We start from the raw sequence: 25,506 nt of genomic DNA on the forward strand, positions 1-25,506 counted from the left end.
CAGCCTGTGGGACCTGGGTGAAGAGCTGGGGCTCTGTGTGACCAGGTCCCGCTTTGAGTCCCATTTCACCATCTTTTACTGAGGCACAAGTTCAAGCCCTTCCTTCTTCCTCCCTCCTATTTGAAGAACCTCTGTGCCCCTGTTTGACTGGATCAATGGTCTGTGTACCCCAGGGAGGGTCCAATGCTGAAAGTGTTGCTGTTAGAGGATATATCCCCTGATGACAACCTAATAACTCTCCCCAGCCCTTCAGTTAGCCAAGACATCCCATTGTGTGGCTTCACCTACAGATTTGTGTTTATCACCTAACTCCAGCCTCCTTCCTGGTCTCATCACCCAACCCCATGCATAGACTTTCCTGAATTTCAAGAGGGGATCTTGTACTGATGATGGCCTTGAGTCTTTCAAGGAGCACTTAGGAATGGCTGGAGTTATGTTAGATTTGCATTTGCTAAGCTTTTGAGAAAACCTTTATTAGCCACTCTTTGCTGCATCCAGTAGAAGTACGCTTGATGGTTGTAGAGGACCTTGTAGTATCAAGTATTCAAGAGAATATCAGCTCTAAAGTAAGACTTGAGAAAGTCTAATACTTATTTGTGTTCTAATATGTGGAAGAACAGACCTTAGATTTGAGACGAGCGCCGTGTATCTTTTTGAGAAAAAGAAATAACACCAGATAATTTGTTCCATAAACTTTTTTTGTTTGTTCTTCTCCCAGTGCAGCGAGAGTTTACACAGAAGAAAACCTTCACTAGCTGGATAAATTCAATACTGGCAAAGGTAAGAAAGGAATTCTTTAGGAAAGACATGTCTTTTTGCCTTTTTGATTTGGATGTGCTGTATGGAGATGAAATTTTTTAGGAGTAAACAAATATAATATAAGATTTTAGGTACTGGCAGGGAAAAGTAGCTCCTGGAAAGCATTTGTTTAATAGGTGTGGTAGCATTGTATTGGTGATGGTGCGTAGACATTTTTAAGAGACAGTTTATAAGCAGGTGACAGTATCTTTCTTGCTGATGTGCTAAAACATACTTGTACTGAATTGTGGCACACGTCTTAGGGTTTTATGAGGTTCTGTATTTATGATTTGTTTTACTGTGTTTAGGTAAGTAGTATTCTATTATATGACTCAAGAACATGTGTTTAATGGGATGACCTGAGTCACTGCTAAGTATTAAGACAAACCACATAGTAATGTAGCTGCTCTTTAAACTTTCACAGCAGCTCGTGCAGCATGTGCTGGGGTTCTGATTTACTTGGGTGAAAAAAAATAATCTTGTTTTGGTTCCCCCTTGAGCAGAAGCTGCTGAACTCATGGTAGGTTTGTTGTCCACAACTGGGTGAAAAGAGTGAGGGTTTATTCAGCTGTGTATTCAAATTTGTACTTGGGGTACATTGATTAAAGGGTCAAAATATGAATTAACTGCTACTCAACTTTCCCTTTTTCAAAGTTGTGGGTTTTGTTTGTTGGTTTTTCCTCCACATGCCTCCTTGAAAAGTGTAAATGCTTGGAAATGAGGGGTAAAATTGCCCATATAACACTCAGAGGCAGGGCAAAGGGCAGTGCAATACAAACATAATATGGGTTAAAAGAAGAAGAATATGGCCAATTAAATTCAGGATTTATTGAAAAAATAAAGGATCTAAGTATTTTTGAACAGAGTAATACGTGATATTTTGTAGTGTGTTGAATTCAACATGACAAAAGGTGGTTTGACAAGCACTGAAATTTATTTTGCAGCATACACCTCCTTCTGTTATCTCGGACTTGTATACGGACATACAGCAAGGACATTTGCTTTTGGATCTGTTGGAAGTGCTTTCGGGTCAACATCTGGTAAGATAGAATAATAAAAATATTACCTCAATGCTTCATCAAATCTTGCAAAGATTTCTGGGTATGCTTAATTGTAAGCATATGAATGGTCCCTCTGGAATCATAGACCTGTTTGAGAGTAATTTATTCTTACACCATTGACCCCAAAACATGCCTTAATAAGTTTATCTGAAGTAATTTGTGAATCTTTGTAGGACTTCCTGTAGCAAAATATAAAATAAAAATAATTTTTACACTGAGGGTGTAATCTGTTCTTTTTGCTTCACAGCCACGGGAAAAAGGATGTAATACCTTCCAGTGCAGAAGCAACATAGAAAATGCTTTGACATTTTTAAAGAGCAGATCAGTGAGTATTAACTTCAAAACTTACAACTAAAGCCAGTTTAGCTGGTGGAAAATTTTCTTTGTTAACAATGATCCTTTTTCTTTTCCCCTAGCTCAAGCTCATAAATATTCATGTTGCTGACATTATTGAAGGAAAACCTTCCATTGTGCTTGGCTTGATTTGGACAATTATATTTCATTTTCATGTAAGTATTTCAGCAATGTAAGAGAGTTTTATTAGAGGGGAAAAAGCACAAAAATGTGTTGACTTATGTGGCTGCCAAATGAGATGAATTAGTACAAAGTAGAAGATTATTTTCTGACGTGCTGAAGTGACGGCTCAGGGAGGAGACGCACCACTGAGTCTTGCCCGTGTCTCTGAGCTGTTTTACCAATGCAATGGTGGCATTACAGCCTGATGAACAGTACCTAGCTGCAAATGGTAGGAAGTAAAGATATCGAGAATTCTTTTTTTTGAGTAACCTGTTAAAAAAATAGGCTAAACTTTGCCTAGCTATATAAGGCCTGTAATAAATAAGCTCCAAATAGTGCAAAGTGGCTCGCATGCATCTCCCCCAGGGGCAGCCCCACTCTTCAGTGTTGGCTGTGCTCACAGTGTGTAATTCTTGCTATTGTTTTTTTTCAATAGCAGGTGCCTGAAATAACATGAAGGCTGTCATACTGATGTTTCTTATGCAAGATAGTGAGCATGTTTCTTGCATGACGTGAGGTTATGGGAGGAGGGGTGTTTGAAAGCTCAGGGTCTTGCTTTGATCATGTCGTGGGACTGTAGAGAATGATGGAGACAAACTGTCTTCCAGCAAGAACCCAGCAGTGAATTAACATATGGGCACTGGGGGTAAACTGGTGACTGAGGCTCAGGAGAGAGCCAAGAAGCAAAGTTCTTGAACAGTTTTAGGTGTAGCCCTCATTTTTCTTGGCAAAGGTACTTTGGTACTGAAGGTTCTTGTGCGGCACATAGCTGTATTCAGTATATTTTTACCTAAACCAAGCTTCTCTAACCAACAATAGATCTCTGAGATCTGTTGAGTATATAGAGGCAAACTCTGAGCCTAATTCAGGACACTGTTTTCAGTAGAAAACACAGCTGCCACCAGCTGCATTTGCTACTAGGAGGAGTAGGAAAGTGCATTAAGTGACAAGGTTGCTTGGTGCCAGTGCTGTTACTCACAGTATAACTTTAATTCTTTAGGTGAATGTTTCCTGCCAAAAAATAACCTAAAGATGGGAATTCAGCATGAAATAGTTCAGCTTGAATGTATAAAAAGACCTGATGTGATCTTTGGTGGCAGGGGAATTACAGCTGTGATTGTGTCTCTCTAATTCTGTTTTTCTGCCGTCGATGTTCTTGGTAATTTTTCACTGAAGCCTGATTAACAATCCCGTCATCTCTGATAGATTGAAGAACTTGCCAGGACACTTGCTTGTACCTACAATCAGCCTTCACTTGATTCTTCAAGTGCCGTTGATTCTTCTCCAAAGGCGAGCCGATCAGCTAAAAAAAGTGCTAAAATTAAGGAACGGTGGAAGATGTCAGCTACAAAGGCTCTTTTGCTGTGGGCAAAAGAACAGTGTTCACTGTAAGTTCCATCCAAGACTTATAAATAATGTGTTATACATTATATTTACTACTTTCCTCTAAACAGGGTGATATTTTTCCCCTGGTGGTTTGTTGTTGTTTTGCTGGTTTTTCTTTTTTGGTTTTATTATTTTTTACATAACTTAGTGACAGTTTAGCAGAAAATCCTTTAGATTTCCAATGATGTTATTGGTACTTTTAGCATCAATCAGGCCCTAAATGTTTTGACATGAGCCCTTTAAATATAATAGAGTGAAGCTAGTCCTACTAATAAAATACCACCATGTAAATTGAATTGTTTGGCTTTTCTCTTTTAGGCGCTTCTTTGTGATAAGTCTAGTGGAATGTTTACATGATCTGCTAGTTTTAATCCTTGTGGTTGGCACTGGTTAACAAAGTTTCAATAAATTTTTTTAATGGAAAATATAGGATTTGTGGGATTCCTACATCTCATGTCTTTTTTTTGTCAAAACACAGCATGATCCCCAAGAAGGACCCTAGTGAATGTAAGAGGTCCCAGTCCCCAGTTCTAACAAGAAGTTTTCTTATGCTTGATGTACAGATAGCTCTGTTGATTTCAGTGGGGATATTCACAGCACATAATCTAGAGCAGATACAGATATTTCTTGCAAGGGAAAGGCTTTACATTTTCTTCAAGGGCTACTGCTTCACCCCAGGATGTTTCAAATATGTTTTACAATAATGGCAGTTCTTTCTCTCCAGCTATGTGGTTGCCATAAGTTCTAATGATATCCTACTAATATTCCATGTTGTTAGTGGGGGATAAAGACACTTTCTGCTGAAAGTATGTTTTCAGGCACTGAAGTTTCCCTTCTAGCTGTGTTTTATCAGGACAAGATTGATTAGCATGTAAAAACCAGCTCTTTGTCCATTTAATCTTCCTCTTTCCTTTGCTTGCTTTTCTTTTTCAGCAACATTGTTGTCTGTTTTATAGCATCCTTTCTGAACTGTGGTCACGTTGAGTCATTTTGTTATCAGTGAATCCTATAGGTTTTGGTAAAAGAACAAATCTTCTAAGTCCTGGCCTATTGTTTTGTAACTAACTTTGATCACCTGAAACCATGCTGTAACATTCTCCTAATACATGAGCTGTTTCTGGAGAGTTCTCCCAGAAGTTACCATGGCTCACAGAGCTCTCTGGACACCTCACAACACTGTTCAGGCACTGCTTCATAGAAGATGTTTTAAGGACACTAACTGAATAAGAGAAAAAGAATATCTTTCTGGCAGTGGTGGGTCTATTTTAAGGTTAGGATTTTCTAAAATGCTGGAGGTGATTCCAATACTTGGTGCCCTTACAGACAAATACATGCATGCTCTTCAGTGCTCTGCTTGTTTTTTTTTCCGTCCCATAGAACGCACAGATATTGAACACAAAAGTGATGTTCAGAAAGGATATTCGATCAGCAGGGCTTTATCTTCAGAATGCAACGTAAGACAAAAACATTGAGTAATTTTGTGAAAATAGTAAAAAATATATGTAATTGTAGTGTTTGGTGGTACAGGCTCTATTATCTGACCCAGCTTCTCCAGAAATTCAACGGCATGGTGCTCTATAACTCCTTAAGTTTGGTTCATACCCCATTTTACTGAATTTATATTTTATTTCTAAGTTTGTACTTAGGACATCTGAGGAAACAGGCTATGACATTTTGTTTCTAATCATTTTTGGGACAGACACGGCTCTATCAATGTGACTGACTTCAAGTCAAGCTGGCGAAGCGGTCTGCCTTTTTTAGCCATCATCCAAACCTTACGACCAGGTCTAGTTGATTTGGAGAAGGCAAAATGTAGAAGCAATAAAGAAAACCTGAAAGAGGCTTTCCGAATTGCAGAACTGGAGCTGAATATTCCACGGCTTCTTGAACCTGAAGGTAAATTATCTTCTATTATTTGTCTTTGTTGTCAGGAGTGTGATCAATATAATCCTATATGTGTTGACTTGTAATACAGGAAGTAAGGCTGGGCTTAAGGTTGAAATGGAACATTGATCTTTACTGTAATGCTCAGAGCTCAGGTTCTTTATTTTATAACACTGACTGTACTTAGGATTTGTAGGATTTTTGAATTGGCAGCAAACGCAGGAACAATATGCAGAAGAAAGAACATGAGACTTTCCTGTTCATGGGAAAACTTGTTCATTGGTTCATCGTGCTATATTAAAATATTCCCAAGGAAAAAATGTTCATTACATATTAATTTCTGACAATGGTATGTTAACTGAGCTGCTGCAAAATAAATATGTTTATGGTAATGTGTTTTAATAACTGTAGTACAGCGTGTAATTATGTGATCAGGCTTAGAGGCTGCATAATTATGTAAATGGTGTATTGGCTCTCGTAGATGTTGACATTGTGAACCCAGATGAAAAATCGATCATGACTTATGTGGCTCAGTTTTTACAATACTCCAGGAATTTGCACGACTCTGAAGAAGGCATGCAGGTATGTCATATGTTATGTGGTTTATCACTGAGTTGTTTTTAAATGAATGTGCATCATGGATACCAAGAATATCAGTACTTTCTTTGCCTGACTCTGTAACAGTTAGAGGGTAGATCCTCTGATTCAGCTACTGATGGGGCAAATTGGTTGGAACCTTCTGATGCTCCTGCGTGGTAGTCAAGACTAAACGTGAAAGATTTTTGATGATACAGCTGGAATTGCTGTGCAGTTTTCTTGTTCTTTTTTTCATTTAACTGTTACAGAGGACATTTTGAAACCTGGTTGTTTTCATGTGTGCTGTGAAGTTTGTATGTAAATGTTGCGGTAGAGGCAGGGAGATTTGCAAATGTGCAGAACAACCGGCTTTCAATTTAATAGCTGACATGTAAACTGGGTAGAAGTCGTCACTCACAGATCACGCTGGTTGGAAAACCAAGTTTTTTGTTCTCTATATTATCTTATGAGAGTTTATGTATTAATTGGTTATTCACATATCTGCATACTGATAATCTCCTTTCAGTAGGACTGCTATCAGGCTTTTCTTTTAAGATGCCTTCATACATCCAGATGCCTTCATGTATCCAGATGCCAGGTTTAAAACTTTGACCTTGCTTTATAATAGTGCCTGACCCAAAACTCATTAGAGTCACCAGGAATTATTATTTGCTTTTCAATAGCTTTGAACAGGGTTTATCATATGCTCAATGTGTGTTGTTTTATGGCACAATGTAAATTAAAAACAAGGCTTGCAAAATGGAAAAATGAAATTTTCTGCTCTAATTACCAGGAAAAAGTAAGCGAGGCCATGAGCTGGTTGGCTGCACAGGAGCAGAAGTTTGCAGAGTTGCTGATCAACACGGAGAATGAAACATATTACCAGAAGTACAAAGTAAGTTGCATTTTATATTTAACTGCTTTTGCAAAAAGAAATATTAAAAATATTTCCAGAAACGTAGCTTTTAATCTTCGTTGCCTAAACTGAAGTGTTAAATAAACTTTTAAACAAGAGCTGGAAATCTGACAATGAATTTGCTAAATGCCCTCAGATGATTAAGGGAGGGTTAGGATGAAATACTTTCTGTTAGAAAACAAGCCTTATATATCTGTTTCCTGAGCAGAGCAAAGTTTTTTGGAGAGTGTAAAGAAATGTCTTTTAATTAATTGACGTAGTGGAAGACTTGGGCAAGATTCAAGCACATATGCCCTTTACAGGGTCACATTTGCCATAAGAGTAGGTTTTATGCAACTAATGTTGTAGAGGAGTAGTTGAAATATGGGCTATAGATTGTGCCTGAAGTAAAATTTCCTTTGGTTTATATTGTAGCCAGCTGTAATAAAATGGCCCATGGGGGACTGTGAGAGGAAGAATTTTTCTCTTGCTCTGACTGCACTAAGATTATGTTAAATACAGATTTTGCTAGTGAATGGCACCTATAATTTCAGACCCAAACACTGCCTGGAGACAAGTATGCCTCTTGCCTGCTCTCTTGCCTTTCTGTGCGTCACAGTCTTTGAAGTTAATGGAAGTCGTATCGACGTGTTCAAAGTCAGTACTTGGCTCCATGAGCTTCCATCTGAAGTCATCTTCTGTGAATCACTCTTCCTTTTTATCTCTAGGAAATGATGTCATTTATGGAAGCATTTAACCAAGAAAAAAACCCTTTTCTGCCTGTGTTGTCATCAAAAAGAAGTGAAGCTGAGCTGAGCGATGGCCGGCAGCAGACAAGAGAGAAGTGGGATAAACTGGTCTCTCAGGTCAGAGGCATTTCTAGCTCACCTCCTTACCAGTGTGAGCGTGTCTGATGAAGAAGCCTAAGTCTACCCCAGGAACTCGCACAGGGAAACGTGGGGAGGTGATATTATTATTTGGATTGATAAAAGGAGTATTGACCCTGAACTTGCGGTCCAGACAAACTGAGTGGTGTACAGTGCCCAAGAAGAGGCAGAAGGTGTCTGTGTTACCCTCCTGCCTCCCGAGCCTCAGGACTGTGAGATGTCTGCGAAAAATGGCCCGTATCTGATTATTTTTGAGCACTCTTCTGATCAAAATTTTTAGAATATGCTTCAGACAGGGATGTCAAGCTCATTTTCACCAGGAACCACATGAATGAATGTAATTTTAGGACTGTATAAATGTAACTACTCCTACATTTATGCAGTCTTAAAATTACATTTGTCCCTTTGAAGGCAACCGCGAGGCTGCTGTGGCCCCAGGTGAAAATGAGTTTGGCACCCCTGTCTTAAGAGGTTCTTTTGGGACATAATTATGGCTCAGATAATGATGCAGCTGGGAAAAGTGTGTTGATATATGCTTTCCCATGGCATGGATAGTGATACAGTGAGGTCTGGTTAGTCAGTCCTTTGCGATGAGGTTGGTTGTGTCGTTTCCCTCTGCCGCAAGTGGGGATGTATTGAGCCTTGCTGGTAATTGCTGTTTATGGAAGAGATGTTCCCCTGCCAACCCCATGAGGGAAAGCTGTCCAGAGCATCCCTCTGTTCTCTCTATTTTGTAACTAGTTTACTATAAATTTCCCTGTTGCTGGGCCTCAGGATGGTCACCAGCCAAGGGCAGTAACTGCCAAATTCTCTGTAGTGTTACAGAGAGTGCAGGCTGGGGAGCAAACCTGGGTCTCAAGTAAACGTAGCTGATTTGCAGCTGCCTGCACTGGAAGCTCCTTTTCTGAATGGTGTCAGGTGTGTTTTTGTTTTTCTGGGATGTCTAGAACATCAGCTTATGGGGCTAATATCAGTATCTTGGGGGTGGGGAAGAAAATGATAGTGAGAAATGTAATCACTTGTTTTCCTCTTTAAGATTAATGAATGGAAAGCAAAACTGGACCAGATGTTGCCCTCCCCTCTGGATAGCATTGAGGCTTGGCTTCAGGAGGTAGAACATCTGCAGGCAGAAGATTTGCCTGATTTGCAGGACCCGTTTAAAGCAATGCTTGTCTTCCGAGAAAAAATTGTAATATTTAAGGTATGCTGATCAGAAATGAACATTCTACTTCAGTCTGACCTAGCAAAGCACTTGTTACGGAATTGCTATTTGACATTTTGGGAAGTGGTGTGGATATATTTATCTTCTGAAGATTAAAAGCTCTTTTGAACATACCTTTGAACAATGATGAGTTTAATTAAATAACTGCATTGATCTATAAGGAAGGTTTCTGACTTCACTGGGGTGAGATTAAATTTGAGTACTCTCTAAATGAATAAATTATGGTATTCTTTTTTTATGTGGTTCCTGCAACTTATTTGTTTGTTAAGTAATAACAGAGGGTAATTGCATCCTTATCTTTAAATCTCTACTTAATGCATACCTATTCGGGAAAGCACTTAGGTTCAGGGTTACATTCCAGTGAGTTCACCAAAGTTTGTGTGTTTGAAGTTAAGTATTTGCTGAATCACTCTGTAATCCCATTCAAAGCAACAGGAGGTATTTTGCTACCTCATTACCATGCAAGTTGTGTATTCTGATCTTGAAATCTTTGCACTGATAACAGCTTAAAGTCCTCTTGAGTTTGAAAACTCTGAAAAGAGTAAATGTTTGGATGCTTGGTTTATCATCATCATGCTGTACTTGATTTTTTGATGAACAATGGAGAAGTTGGATATTTTTGTAACGTGGCCTTGAAGAGAATATGAAAGAATGAGAAACAGAGGTTCTAGTGAATGGCTTGATAACACCACTTTTTAGGACTGTTGCTAGTCAGTTCCTGGTATGAGAGATATTTTTTTAACTGGTAACAACTTTGCCAGTCTTTAACCATTTGATCTATGATTTTTGTTGTTCAGCCTAAGTAGTTAAACCATTTTTAAGAATGAGATAGAGATGTCTTTGCTTTAGAGGTTTCTTTTTTCGCATTGAACATGTAGATAAAATAATTAAGTTCTTTAAGAAGAAGAAACCCGAGATACTTAATTTCTGTCAAATCCACTTTACCTGATGGAAAGACATTCTGCTCCTTCCTCTAGTCGGTCCTTTTAGTATGTCTCATGTAGGGATCTTGTTGCCAAGGTGGTGCCTTACAATGGAAATTTTGCTTTCTCTTAAAATCTACAAAGTTACCAACCAATGCTTGTAACTGTCTGACTGGAATAGTAATAAGGTTACAAAATCCAGTGTTTAAAATCTGTGCACTATTTTGGGGGTTGAGGGCTGCCCTAGGATTCAGCCGTTTCCGTTAACATGCTTTGTGGCAGGTTTTATTCCATAGAAATGAACTTTTAGCATATTTCTTTATATGCCGCTTATGAATATACTTATATTCTGTGCAATGCATTTTATATCTTATCTTTATCTAGGGAGTTTGGTGCTGAAACATGTCCATAAAATATTCGCCAATTATGTGATACTGGCCGTCAGAAGGTTAATGTGATATGCTGTCAACATGGTGTTAGATGGAAGTTCATTGAGCAGTCAAATGAAGTATTAAGCAAGCCTGATAAAATAGGTTTATTCAACTGGTTTTGCTGTCAGTCTTTGCTAATACATAGCAACAAACAACTTAATAGCCCCATACTGTTACAACGACACTTTTTTTGCCCTAGAGATGATAGTGTAAGTTCAGAAAAAACTTATAGTGTGGGTAGTGTAAATTCATGTTCCTTACATTTATCTAGATGCACAGTGAGAAGATAAATCAGGTAGTACTGCACTAAATATGCACTTTAGAAGGTGATGAGATAAATACTTTCATTGCACTTTAATGGGTAAAGACACTGGAAAATTGTCTTGTGCTGACTAGTTCTTCATAGCTCTCACCCTTACGGCAGGTGACTTGTAGATTCCCAGATGAAATACTCTAGAATTAAAATAAATGGCTTACTATGTCTTTTTCTCCCCAGGGTTTGATGGATTGTTTTGATTCTCACTTGGATACCCTCCAATCATTTAAGAATGAAGATGAGAAGAATATGCCACTAGTCTTGCCTGAAAAGTTAGAGGAAATGAAAAGAAGGTTGTGATCCTCAAATTCCTCTACTTTGACTATGTTGTATTCTAGCTTTGCTATTGACTTGCTCTGGTGTTCTGGATAAAGTACATAATTTATCCAGGCCCTGCAGAAAAAGCACATTTTCCACCTAACCACAAATTGACTGTCAAGTGAAGCAGGCAGCTTTACTCAATGGTCCAATTAATGTCTAATTTTGTGTACAAAGTGGAGCTCATTAACAGGACCTTTTCAGATGCCCTTTGCTGGTGTAGGTAGGAAATACCCACTAGGGGCAGGAAACATGAAAATTTTGAATGTAAAAATTTCTCTGGGGGTAGGGATTCTTTAATTTTTAATTTCTACCTTATAAAATCACTGAGATGTACAGGTTGTGTAACCCCATGTATCTGTTGAAGGATATTTTCAAAAGTGACCAGTGAATCCATGTCCATAACCTGAGATGCCTTGACATACAGACGGCAGGTGCCCGTTTTGTGGGCATTTAAGGTTGAGCAGTCAACATTGACTCAAAGTTGTTACTACTTAAAATTTTGTTGTTATCTTAAAATTTACTACTGTCATAACAAAATAGTATTTTTATATAATAGAAGTAATTCTGAGTTTTTAGGCTAAAAAATGTACACATTAATGCCTTCTACATCCAATGATTTTGAGATAATTTTTACAACATTTCACTGTTTGCAGATTCAGCAATATCCCTTTCACAAACTCCAACACCTTCCTTGAATACCACTGTGGACTCTGCACAGCTCTTGCCAATGAGGTGATGTTGAAGCTAAATATCTGGGACATGAAGTACGGGACAAAAGAGTCTGTGGAATCACTGCTGGAAAGTTGGAATGTAAGTTGGAATATGTGTATCACACCCTGACAATAATTCTTCCCTACTTCTCTTTGATTCAAGCTTGTGTCTGTCCTCATCTGAAGATAGTTGATAGAAGTGTGCTATGATAGTTGATAGAAGTGTGGTAGACTTGGGAGATCCGAGATTTATGCGAAGAAGAATAGATAGACTTCCATAGAAGCTTTCTTTCCCCACCACATCTTCCTGTTTTGCTCTGAATGAGAGTTCTTTCTTAAATTTGGAGAAACAGATTGAGCTGTGACTGTTTATAATTTTCTCTGTGCCCTTTTTTACTCTTTATTGGGAAGATTTTTTTCTTTCTAGACTACAGAACCAGCAGTAGCAGCCCTTCCCTAGCTCAAATCCACACAGACCTCTCTGGAGTAGCTCATTAGTTGCTGTCTTCAAAAACAACCATTACCCAGGGTGCTGGCTCGGCTGCTTGTTGCTGTTGCCTCTTTCTTTTCCCAGCTTCCTTACCTCCTTATGTTTCATGGTGAATATGAATTGTCTTGTTTTGTGATATTTTCTGCTTAGCTCAGCTTCTGGGCTCAAGTTACTGAAATGCCACATGTAGTCTTGTAGGAAGGGATGGATTACCCCACCCCAAATACTGACAAAGAATACCACATCAAGAGTAGAGGCAGAGAGATGAAAATGGTGATGCCATAATTTTGCCTCATCGCCAGTTAATGAGACTTCTTGCGAATTGCATCCTTGTGGGCTTTCTCATAAGCTTTTCAGACTAACAAATCCCTAGTTAAATTAATAGAAATTTCACGAGCCTCAGACCTGTGGAAGGAGGCAACAAGAGGTTGTATAAAATACCAGTTTTTATAAGTGGTATCAACCTTAACCTGTGGTGAGATGGGAGTCCAGAGTTAATCTGTGCTGAGTTTCTTGATTCAGTTGGGTTCATAAATACTTATTATCGTGTTATTTCTACAGTTGTGGTTCATGGTTTTCTCAAGCTGATAGAATATAGACCTTTCTCTAGGAGTTTTAGGCTTGTTCCTGTCTCTCCTTCTGGTCGCATGATGTGCAGTCCTGGCTGAGTGGCGGCCCAGGTTTGTCATGGCCACAGGAGAGGCTGTTTTGTAGCCTACTAGATAGGATGTTTGTAGGAGTGGGGAGCTCTGGGCTGAGATGCAGCTCAGATACAGAAGGAGTGAGGATCAACTGCCTCATTCCCTGTGTATATGTTCAAAGCACGTCTCCTCCTCTGCTTCCGTTTCTTCCTCTCTCACCCTTTCCATGTTCAGTTTGGATCTTACTTGATTTGTGGCAGGAACTAGGAATGTTGATATTAATATTTCTGTTCATGTAAGGAAATCCACCTTTCACTTTCATCACTTTTTTGACTATTTTTGTGACTAAATTCTGTCTGACTTGTTCTAGATGTGATTTCTCAATATTGCCCTAGGGCTGTAACGTTTTGAAATAAACAGTCCGGACTCATGCAGGGCTGTGACTCAGACAACGGTGTTCAGGAATTAATACTCCTGTTTAAGTTACTTTCTGCATGGGCAGAAAAAAGAACAGGTTTATTTCAGACTAAAGGGTGCAGATAAATTGCTGAATGGGTTTTTCTCAGATTACATTTAACCTGCAGGTTACAGGCTCATATTTAAAAAAATGTATCCCAAGCTGCATTTTTTACCTAGTTTATGTGTCTTACTGTTACCCATGCCAACTACTTTTCATTTTGGGCAGAATTTCATTGAAGAAAAGAGACTTGAAACTCTGCTGGAAACGGCTACTCACATCTGTGAAGACTTGAAAACCGAAAACATAAGCAGTCCTGACTTCGGTAAGTTTGTGCACAGAAACTGGTAGGAAGACCTCTGTTTTGAACTGATGTGCTGTCACCAGTTTTTATCCCACTTATGTTTTGCGTAAAATAACCTTTTTGTTTCCAAGTGTATGATAATATTCTCTATTTGATGTCCTAGCTGGAGATCCTCAAGAAATTAGCAAACTTCTTAAGACAGTGAAGTCAAAGATTTCTATGTGCAGAGACTATATTTCCAATGTAAATACCACCCTACAGAAAGTCCTGTCTTCCTGGAGTAATTATACAGAAAATATCCACTTACTAAAGACCTGGCTGGAAGAAAAACGTAATGAGCATCCGAAAGAGGTATGTGGTTGCATTTCTTTTTGTAATGACAGAGATATTTGGAATCCTCCTGGGAGGAAAGCATTGTATATGACGGGGTTGTTGTTGTTCTTGGTGCTTCTCTGTTCCTCATTTTGGAAATAAACTTTTGGCAGGGTTCTGCTTTAAATGATTTCATTGCCTCTGTCTAGATCCCTGCTGAGATCCTGGCAAAGTGGAATTCAGTTCATGGTTCCTTAAATGAAGCTGGAAACTATCTAATCGAAGTCAGCAAAGAGCAAGTTGGATCAAATATTGCCAGAGAACTGAAGAAACTGAATAGGAGGTGGGCTAAGTTCATCAAGAGGACACACTTTGTAAGTTATTAGTTTCATATGACTCTCTTGCTATGTAGCCTTCAAAATAATATTTTCTAGACTTATCAGCTTGCTAATTGGACATTAATAAATTTTTCAGTCAACTCATAGTTGCCAGTTTTTAAGCAGGAGGAACAGAAAATTCATGGGAGAATCCCATTCTCAAGTCTTTGTGACTGAGTTAAACGCTTTTTATGACAAAATGGAAAATGTTCAATTTTTTTTTTTAAACTGAAAATTTAAAACCACTTATAAAAGGAAATCTTATTGCAGGATGAAATTCTTTATTCAGTTCTAGAGATGGAAATAATCAATTTCTTAAGAGCTTGTGAGCCTTTGCTAAATTGTATAATCTTTACCTTAACTAGTAGAAAGTAATTACTGCTGCATAGATATTTCTAATGTTGTGCAACTTTACACCAGCTCACTTGGCAGGTTTTTAGGCTCCTGTAAATTCTTATACAACCTGCTTAATGTTACAAATATTACATTTCCTACAATGCTTTCACAAGAATGATGTTTTCACTCTGCCTGGGACTATTAGAGCTCTTAGTTTTCTAAGTTGAGCCTTTCATTGACGTTCATTAAAGGTACTGCTGTGACAAGAAATGGTGGCCAAAAAATTACATAATTTTTGTAGATGAGGTTAATGAGAATGCAAGAAGATCAAAGGAAACATGTTCCCAAGAGTGAGGGAAATGCGGATTTTCATAGAAAAAACCATAGCAAAAGATGTTTTTAGGACATATATTCAGGAAGCCGCAATAAAGAGGCCTCTTGCACCCTTACAAAGGCTTAAGGAGTTCAGGAGTTATTTTTGTGGCATTACTTTGAACATTATGGCTATAATAAAGACGATATTTATTTTTATATATAAAAAGGCAAGGGCAAATGCTTGAACTCTGGCCTGTAACTGGCAGTACCACTAAACTCTTAGCATGGTCCCTGGTGTGGATTTGACCAACACCAGCTATCGTTCTCTTGGACTGTTCCCTGGCAGGAGGGGGATGGACCATATGGGCACAGGTTGTCCTGTCCCACCTGCTCTCAGAGTTAAAAACCTGAGCCTTGCATGATATATTTACCTATATGTTTGCAATTTATTTCTCCTTCAGTCCCTGTTGGGTGCAAAAGCTGGAAAGCAACCTAAGTGGTGACTGTGTTGTTGCAGGAGGGTAGTGGAGAGACCCAAGAACTGATGAAGGGTGTGGTCGTCTTACCCTACTCTTTGTTTATAGCTTGGTGAAGAGAGCCCGGACGCTGCTGAAAAGACCAGGGAGCTTCCGGGGAACTTGGAGAAAATTGAAGAGCTCCTTGGAGGGGTGGAGAGCTGGGCAGCAGAGACTGGACAACTGCTTGGCAAGATCAGTCATGAGGGGACTGTGGAACCTGAGACAAAGGAACATTTGCAGGTGAAAATGGAAATACACTGCTTAAAATACTTATTGATCAAATCATTGCTGGGGTAAAATGAGCCATCACCAGTGAAGCAGAAGTTAATGTGGATTTTGTGCTGTAACACTGGTAAAAAGCCAAGTCAATGATAATGTTTTGATATTATTTCCTAGGATCAGTCCCAAATAAGCTATCAATGAATCTTCCAGCATCATTGTGTCCAGATGACAGGCAGGTGCCAATGCAATGCTGGTGGTACCACTGATCAGCAGCTTTCTTGAGTAATCTTAATTACTCCCTGTCCAGCTCAGCATTTGCAGCAGACTTAAACTTTGCAAGGTGCTGAGTTGAGAATTTCCCCTGGTCGTACAGTGCTTTCTGTCATCTACCCTGCAGTGCAGGGAGGAGGTTTGGGACATCTTGGCTGTATCCAAGACTTACTTGTCAAAATCTGGAATACTTGAAGTATTTTCAGCAGTATGCTTGGTAATTTGTGCATCTCAGCTTACAGTCAGTTGCTCTAAACATCCACAATGAGCACTGATGATTTCTTGTTACTATTACTAGTCTCTATTATTTCCCATGTCGCTCTGACAGGGATCATTGTTTCCCCCCCCCCAGCAGATGGCAGGTGGAAATACATAAATGTCACTCAGCAGCTTCAGTACAAAGTCTGATTGCTTTTCTTCACCTGCCAGGGAAGGTGAGACTGAAGCCAAGCTTTGCACTGGAGAAGCTGAAGTGCTTTCTTATGTTGTCTTTTGCAATTTCTGCAACAGGGCCAGTATAATCTAACGGCAGCAAGGTGACCACCAGAAGGAGGTTCATTGGAATTCTTCTGTTTAAGGGCTAAAATTAAACAGAGATCTTTGGTGGGACGTTAAATCCACTGCAATAACTGTGAACCAGAATTAATGCTAGTTTACTGTTGGTTTATGCCTTCTTGCACTTTATTAAATTGACAGAATTAGGAGTGTGAGCCTATGAAAAGAATCTATTAATCTTTTTGTAATTGTGGGCATATGTTTATAAAATAAGTCTCATTTTGCAGTGTGACACTAGTTTGTTAAAAACAGGAAAGTAACAAAAGACACCCTGAAATACAGCCCACAAAAAGGTGACTGGGATTGTATCTTCATGTCTGTGAGCAGAAGAGCACAGGTCGCTTATTACCTGTAGTACAATAGGTCGAGATCCAGAATAAAGCACTAATTATCATTAGAAGAATACTAATTGACGACTTCAAACAGGAGAATGTGTTGAATATTCATAGATCAAAACAGCTCTAATAACGACATGTCATGATAAATATTCAAATACACCACACTACTTTTGCATGCAAAATGCCCAGCTGCTTCCTGCCTTTTGGTACTGAATACCAGAAGAAAATCTGAGCTTTGAGATGTGCTTACTGCTGGATGACTTCATGATCAGATGATACATATCCAAATGTGTGGTTTGTACATTCATTTAGAAGGCTGTTTGGATGGGAGAGCATGTTTAAAATATACTTTTAATTAGCTCTGAGGCAAAGACATGAGAGGTATCACATTGACAGAAAGACTGTTTCAGCAAACAAAATCCCCTGTGGATGGCAGCAGATTTCTTTCTCTGTACATAGAGATTTTGCAGTGCAATACACTGACCATAATTGGAATATAAGATTTTTCCTTGACCAGATATTGACCATCCATGATCAAGGCTGGCATTTTTTTTCAGTTCCTTTAAAAAAAAAAAAACCACAAATACTATGCAGGCTTCTAATGCTTTTCATTCAACCAGAACTTGGCTGCAAGGGGGACCTCATGCCAAGATCAGCTTGTGGCAGCAGAAGAGATATTGCAATCCCTGACGCAAAATGTTTCAAGTCCAGTGTCCCAACAGCATTCTGGGCTGCAGGCACGAGTTAAAGAAGCCAGAGACAAAATAGAGGTACTCCTTTTTTATTTTTATTGTACTTAATATGTACAGGCATCTCTAATTTTAGCGTTATGTGATGAGGAAGACTCCATTTATGTATTGGAATCAAGTCTCCCAGACTCTTGCTGAGGCAAAGATCAGTATCTCAACTTGAAAAACTTGAGTGATATTATGAAGCAATAGCTTTATGGAATTACTGACACTCAGGCATGTTCTTCAAAGAGTCTCTTTCTTCCAAGGCTGTCATGGGTGACATGAACAACATCTTACCCAAATCTGAGAAGAGACCTGCGGAGCAGGAGGCTTTGCTCAATTTTGAAGAATCCCAGAAAGAACTTGAGGCCTCTATTTCAAAGGCTGTGCAACTTGTCAGTCAAAAATTAAGTCCTGAAGAATGTATTTCAAGATATGAGGTGGGTTTGTTTTCTGAATCAGCCAAGAAACCACAGTGAGAAAAATACCAGAATAGGTTTTTTGTAGCTATTAATGTTTTTCTCAACTTTTTCGTTTAGCACTGTTAGCATATATTAGCTTGGCAGATGGCTGAATGAAGAAATGTAAATCAGTACGGCAGTTTATTCAGTGCCCTGTCTTAAATTAAGTTTCTCCATCATCCCATCAGAACTCATCGTGTTCTAAACTACAGCCATCTTTTTTGCCTGATTAATAATTAAGATTCCCATTAAGAATCACACACCTGAATTCTTGGACAGGTTTTTAGAGCATGATTGTAAATACTGAATCTCCACATGGCCATGTGTATTCCCTAGAAATGAGGCAGAGTTTAGGGACCTTAATCTTTCTTCTTTGGTCCCAAATTTGCCCCTAAAGAGGAGTTACAAGAACAACATCTGCGTTTCTCCAAAGCATACACACTGATGTTGTCTGCATCCTTTTTGCAGGTATGGAAGGGTAGAGAATGCCCTCATGGTCACCCATGCAATGGCGGTCACAGCCCATACATGCCATGTATACCTGCTTTATGTATGGTTTTTGTATTCTACTGATGTAATTTTATTAGGTAAATAAACTATATTCAATTCTGTTTGTTTTTCATTGTGATGCTTCTCTTGCAGGAAGCTGTTAATGCTCTGGACAATAAAGTTCTCGACAAATTTTTGAAAGCAGCTGAACAACTGAAAAATGTTTCATCTGATCATGAAAAGCTGGTAGTGGAAGAAAAGAGCAATGATGTTCGTAAAAGATGGGAGGTGAGATAATATGGGAAGAAAAATCTGCTCTCTGTTCTCATTAGGCCTGGCATCTTTGAAAAAGAGTTTTTTGTCACAATGTGTTCTGAGGTTTCTATTTGCTTTGTGATACTGTCTCACCATCTCACGGGGATAATGTGTTTTGAATTTTGCAGGCAGTTCATCATGAAATTATATCCTGTGTCCAGCTCGTAGTAGAAAGAGAAAAAAAGAAATTTAACGCAACTTGCAAAAAAATCAATAAGCAGTTAGGCAAAGAGAAGAAACTCCTAAGTATGGATAAAACCAAAGGGCTCCTCAAGGAACATGAGGTACCTGACAGGCTCCTTTTCTGCTCACCTGCCTCTCTTTGCGAATGCTTTGTCTGTCCTTCTTGCTTCTTTTTAGGTACTTTATTGCAACCCCTGTTTGTGGAATGGGACTCCTGCACTCAGTGTTATGTAAATACAGAACAAAGGGGCCACCCAAATTATTTCCTTGCCTCTTCTGACTGCAGATATTAGGCTCCTTGCAGACTGTAAGAATTACCTCCCTCTCATATGGATGGTATCTTTTTTTTAATATATATATGTTTTTTTAGTTGAAAAAAAGGCCTTGAAGCATTAAAATGAATTTAGCTGTGCAGAGTATAAAAATAATAAGTTATTACATATTCTGTGATTCCCCTGATTTGTTACAGTTGCATAGCTGGTGTTAGGTGCCTTCAGACGAGAGTATCTTCTCACAGTGCAATAGCTGCACTTTACCTCCATGTTTGTGCTGTCTATAAATCAACCACAGAGTCAGACTAAGACTTGCCAGGGGTGTGTCATGCTGAATCTTACATATTGCATAAGCAATGGGTTTTATGCTTCATTGCTTCTAGTAATTTCCTTCATCCTACTCTTCGAGATGCATTAATGTTGCCAGTTTACCACCTATAAGGGTAAGAAATTGCTTTTCTGATGAAATTTTGGTCTTCGTTGAATTCAGTGGAGGCTTTGCTTCTCATGGGTTCATCTTCAGCAAATATTACATATGCAAGAGTAAAGAGAAAGAAGCGTTCTCAGGTGCATTCCTTCTGCTCATATTTTTGTAAGATTTTTAGTATATCTTTATTTCACTCTAGAAAGTCTAATTATTGATGGGGAATATTTTAAATAAATTTTCTGTTTCTATTTTTTCTGTGGTCAATGGGAGATGTATTTCTGATGTCAGTATGAAGAAGACTTGGGACCAAAAGTCACTAAAACTGTAGTAGCATAATGAATTTAAAAATCAAGCAAGAGTCAGTATAGTCTTGTGAATGCAGCTGGAGAACATGTTGCCAGAAATCCTTATTTCTTTACTGGGTCAGTTTGAAAAATAATCAAGAGAAAATAAATATTTCTCTCCTGGTTTGACAACTTAAGCTTTAAGTGCACTCGTCCAAGAAGACAATGGAAATAGGAAAGTATGAGAATAATTGCATATCTTTATGACTTAGTGTGCATTTATTATATTGTTTTTCTTTCTTTAGGCCTTTTTTTCACACGAAGGCAGCCTGAGGGAACTTAGCAAGTCATTAGAAGACCTTAAAATGTTGGGAAGACTATCAGAAGAAGCTGTGCCAGGCATAGAGACCCTGACTGCAGACTGTGAACAAAAGCTAGAAAAGCTTCAACAAATTGTGGCAGATACTTACACAGCCCTGCTGTCTCGTGCTGGAAAAGGACACTCATCTAAGAAAGAGTGGGTGACTGAGAGCATGATGTGTTGTAGATTCATTTGCCAGGGTTCCTTTTTTTCCCTTTGTATTTCATATTTGTTCTTAAGCTGAAATTTCTTTTAAACTGTAGGAGCTCCATTGTTGCTTCTGAGAATGGAGAAAAGCCCAGTTCTTCTCAAGAAATTGATATCCTTTCGGTACAGGAGGTAAGAAGTCCATACTTAGTGTTACAAAACAGTTTGGGGGACATCATTGGCAAAAGGAAATCCAGATTATTTCCATTTTTTCCATTATTATTCTGATTGTGGTAGGACCTCAGGCCTCTGGTCAGACCTGAAAACCCAGAGGACACAAAGAGGAAAAATAATGAAGATTTGGAGGCGTTTGCTTTAGAAAAATATAGGGAAAACCAGAACATGGAACTTCTTAGAGATAGTTTTTGAGAGACAAGATACTGCCGTTCATCATTTGGATGCCACAGAAGATGTCTTGTTTAGGATAAGCATTAGAGATTCATAGAATCATTTTGGTTGGAAGAGATCCTCAGAATCATCAAGTCCAACCATAACCTAACTCTAGCACTAAACTATGTCCCTAAGAAACTCATCTAAATGCCTTTTAAACACCTCCAGGGATGGTGAATCCACCACTTTCCTGGGCAGCCTGTTCCATTCCATTCATGCAAGTCAGGCTGCAGACAGCTCATCAGCCAGCCTGCAGGCTGGTGATTTAAAGGAAGGGACCCATTGCATTTACATAAAGTTGGAAGGTGTTTAGGAATTGGCTGTTTTCAAGGGAGATCTCTTGTAAGGCAACTAATATTATTCCTGATACAAACATGAAATATGTTCTCTCATGGATAATCCAAGTATGAATTGTATAACTTAACATCAGCCAGCCTCAAACGGAGGAGTAGAATATATCCTGGGATCAAGAGTGAGAGGCATGCAAAGGCATCTGGTATAAGCAGCCTGACAAAAGCTGTAGAAGACATTGCGTTGTGGTTGCCCAAGGTTGTCTGTGGAGCTGCAGCAAAGATTCACACAAGTGGAAAGTGCCTGACGAAGGCCCAACATCTGTGGAAGGAATGAATGACTGGGCTACAAGTATTCAAAAATTTGCTCTTTTGGTTCATGACTGAGTTTAAACATATCTTGTGTTGATGAGTGGTATCTCTCGTCTCCTTTGGGGTGCATGAAGCAACTGCTTCTTCCAGGAGTTTGTCGGTGTCTGTTAGTCTTCACTGTGTATTGACAAAACATGATGCAGAGCTCATTGTTACCTTTTGTATTTTTATTAGACCTCAAGACCTGCTGCAGACGTAGTTTTGGAACCAGATGTGAAACATCACAATGGAGAAAGCTGTGCAAAGAAATTTGAGGAAGATGGTGATTATTCCATACCAGCGTTATTAGAGAGGTAATTTTTAAAGTATAAATTGCATATATATTGAGATTATACTATGCTAGACATGCATAAATTAATTGAATGTATTGAACATGGGGTGCGCTTTTGCTATGCAGAATTCTGTTCTTGTTCTACTACAGTTTACTTAATACTGCTCTGTAATTGATAAGGAAGCACTATAGCAGCTAAATACCTCAAACATTAGGATTTTGTAGCAAGAACACTTAGAGTTAGAAAACTTCTGCTCTTTTCTCAGGACAGAAAAATCTGTATCTGCCTTACTAATGACTCCAAATATTGCAAAATTAAAATAAATGTATCAAGTTTGTAAAGAACTGACATTTTTACATTCATAAAATCGAATTTAGAGAATGCAGGCAGGCATTCAGACTTGAAAATTAGCCAGGTGAGCAGTTTCTCTTTTTTTTTTATGTGCTGCTCGTTTATGCCCATTCATTTGGCACTTAGATAAAAATATGCATTTGCAATAGACTGTGCTTATTTTCCGTGGTAATCTATAGGTCAGCAAGTCCCAGTCCCTGCCACATTCAACTAAATTAGAAGTGATATTCTCTCTGAAAGTGATTGCATGTTTTTTTAGCTATAACACACAAAGAAGCAACCTGGAGGAACTTTTGCAAATCAGCAGAGATAAAGTAGCATCTGGCTTTACTGATGAAATAAAAGGCACTTCATGCCTTCACAATAAGCTGCTTGAGCTACAGGTAAGTATTCATCTTTTAAAAACATACTTGGTGCCTAAATTGTGATTTTCTTATGTAGAGTCCTCACCTCTCTGTGTTATGTCTGTTGCCAAGGGAAAAGGAGCATCCTTACAACCAGCTTTGTTAGAAGGGAAATCAAGGGTTTAGCATTCAGCAGAACTGTATTCTGCCTTAGCAGCAGCACTTGCAAAACTCCACTGAAAGAAGAAATTGGTGGCTCTCAGTTTGTGGTCTACAGGCTGAAATAGGCCTGATGGAAAAAATAACTACAGAAAGCAGCTTTTTTTGTCAGGTGGAGTGGTGAGTGATGGACTCTGCTCAGGCTGGAGGAGTCACCACAGTTGAATGATTAAATGTCAGTGGTTTATGTGCAGAATGAAACTGCTGCAGGACTTACAACTTGATCAGGTTTGTGACAACCTTAGGAAGATGACAAAAGGCACATAACCAATGTTGGAGAATTTACTGTTGCAGTTTTTCAAGTCTTTGCTTGAAAGGAGTACAAAGTTTGTCTAGCATCTCAGAACTTGGTTCAGTTCTGCATTTTTTTTTTGTTCTTTTGAACGTAACTAAGTTATTTTCCATTCATTCTTGTAGTAAAAATGGTTGAACCATATTTATTGAACCTTTTATAAAATATAGCCAAGCCATATATCTGACATGGAAATTTTCATCATAAAAAGTTGGTAGAGAATTGTGTACAGCAATAGATACTCCTACTTTCAGGTGATGTTTTTACCTTTTCTGCAAAGACTCTTGTGGCTGTAATTTTATGAATTGTCCAATTCATTGAGAAATACAGTATCATATTTGTGCAATTAATGCCGTGTATCTTTTAGGTGATAGAGAGTGAAATCAATTCTGGTTGGACACAATTGGAAAACATCTCGTCTTCCTTAGAAAATCTTGTGGATGAAGTGCAGCAGGCTGCTATCTCTGAGATGAGAAGCAAACTAAAAGGAGAATGGAAAGAGCTTCAGGATATTATAAGTACCAGGTAAAAAATAACAACATTTCATTATATTAGCTAAGGAATAGTTCATTGTGACTAATATGTGTATTGTGAAGGGAATAGTGTGTGTGCATTACAGCTTTTCTTAATTTTTACTTGGTTCATACATACATTAGATAGTGTGAATCTCTCCAGTAAGCACAGAGCAGATGTTTGTAACATCACTGTGCAGCAATCACAAGTTTACTGTTATTTCCTTCAGCCTTTTAGTTAAATTCACTGGGATTCACACTGCATTTCTTATTAATGAATGGAAAAACTCCTTTGACCTCAGGAGGAAGGTTATATCTGTTAGACAGTCAATTACATTATATTTGTTGCTTTTTGTGTTCTAAAACATTGAGTGTATTTTCTTACTTGCTTTCCCAGTTCATGTTTTGTTACCTTTCTTGTAGAACAAACTCTTTAAGGACTGCTTTGGAAATTGTTTTGCCAATAGAAAATGAATCCATTCTTCTATGTGAATTAGATCAGCAGCTGAAGAAAAAGGACATCCAGCAGTTTAATCTGATGAATAGCGATCTTGCTTATAGGGAACTAAAGGTAAGGGAAAATGCAGAGACCATACCTTAGCCAGAATGGGTTTTAGTATGTCTAGGAATTAGAGAACTTCATGGGATTTTCACTCAGAAGTTTGGGACCACTCACAAGGCTTCTCAAACCTTCTAAGGTCTACAAGAGCATTTTACCCCCTTTGCTTTAAATGTCATTGTTCCTGTAGAGCCAGCCAGCGAAAACTCTAAAGGCTCTCGTGTAAAAAGCATAGTCGTGAACATTTCATCTTAAGTCAGGACTTTTCCTTTGATCCAGATTTACACTGTTCCCACCTGGCTTTGTTGAGTCATACACATAATGTGATGGTAATTTGTGAGCTAAGCTGGGCTGCCTTGTGCCACATGTGCTGAGGTTTGTGAGCACAGCCCAGGATGGTTTTGGGAGCTCTGCATGTATGCAGTAACTTGTTCACCTGCTATCAGTGTCTTATGCCTGGGCTCTGGTCTGGCTGTTGGGCAGGGTGAATATTGTTTGTTCTTGATGTGTGTTCTGAGCTGAACACTCTGACTGCTACACAGAACTCAAAGTTTCATTTCTCTACCCTTGGCTTTCCAGCTAAGTAGGGTTTAGGTCTCGCAAGCTGTAGGGCAGGCAGCATGGGCACTCTCTGCCTAAGGTGACTCTTTTTGGCCAGAAGGGCCCTGCATTTCTTCTCAGCTCTCTGCACATGCGGAGTTTCACAACACTGACACGCTGCTGTATGTCTGAGGGCTGTAAGCAGCCAGCATGCAGATCTCACCAAGAGATTTTGAATTGTGTATAAGTCTCCTCCAGAAGTATAGCATGAAGAATTTAAAAGATGGCAGAGTAACAAACATCTATAATATGTGCCCACCTGTGCTCTGAGTGATCTCCCACTGCCAGAGCCTGCTGGTTTCAGTCCCCAGACTCTCGTCATCTTTCTATCCTTCTTACCTGATTGCTGGAAAGAGGCTTGAGCTTTCTATAATGCTGACCAAATTCCCTGTTTGTGGAATACCATTTTATTTGATTGTTCTTTTTTTTTCCTTCCTTCCTTCCACCAAAGTCCCAAGTAGAAAAAAAGAAGCTTGTTTTCTTAACCACCTGGTTTAACATACTTATTTTATTG

The 25,506-nt window shown here is 38.8% G+C and overlaps 1 protein-coding gene across 1 annotated transcript in view; it reads left to right on the top strand.

Moving 5' to 3' along the window:
• SYNE2 (spectrin repeat containing nuclear envelope protein 2) overlaps positions 1–25,506 on the top strand; it is a 193,548-nt gene that overhangs the window by 27,864 nt on the left and 140,178 nt on the right. Inside the window, 26 exon segments of the mRNA XM_082058908.1 lie at positions 719–780; positions 1,743–1,838; positions 2,107–2,184; positions 2,276–2,368; positions 3,582–3,763; positions 5,461–5,657; positions 6,127–6,227; positions 7,015–7,116; positions 7,845–7,982; positions 9,040–9,204; positions 11,076–11,188; positions 11,870–12,026; positions 13,743–13,839; positions 13,982–14,169; positions 14,340–14,504; positions 15,743–15,916; positions 17,682–17,831; positions 18,059–18,232; positions 18,896–19,030; positions 19,186–19,341; positions 20,529–20,740; positions 20,848–20,923; positions 22,018–22,136; positions 22,726–22,849; positions 23,689–23,846; positions 24,257–24,404. Coding sequence (XP_081915034.1) covers positions 719–780; positions 1,743–1,838; positions 2,107–2,184; positions 2,276–2,368; positions 3,582–3,763; positions 5,461–5,657; positions 6,127–6,227; positions 7,015–7,116; positions 7,845–7,982; positions 9,040–9,204; positions 11,076–11,188; positions 11,870–12,026; positions 13,743–13,839; positions 13,982–14,169; positions 14,340–14,504; positions 15,743–15,916; positions 17,682–17,831; positions 18,059–18,232; positions 18,896–19,030; positions 19,186–19,341; positions 20,529–20,740; positions 20,848–20,923; positions 22,018–22,136; positions 22,726–22,849; positions 23,689–23,846; positions 24,257–24,404 — 3,560 coding nt within the window.

Source organism: Streptopelia decaocto (genome assembly GCF_964273445.1).
Source record: "Streptopelia decaocto genome assembly, chromosome: 7".
NCBI lineage: Eukaryota > Metazoa > Chordata > Aves > Columbiformes > Columbidae > Streptopelia > Streptopelia decaocto.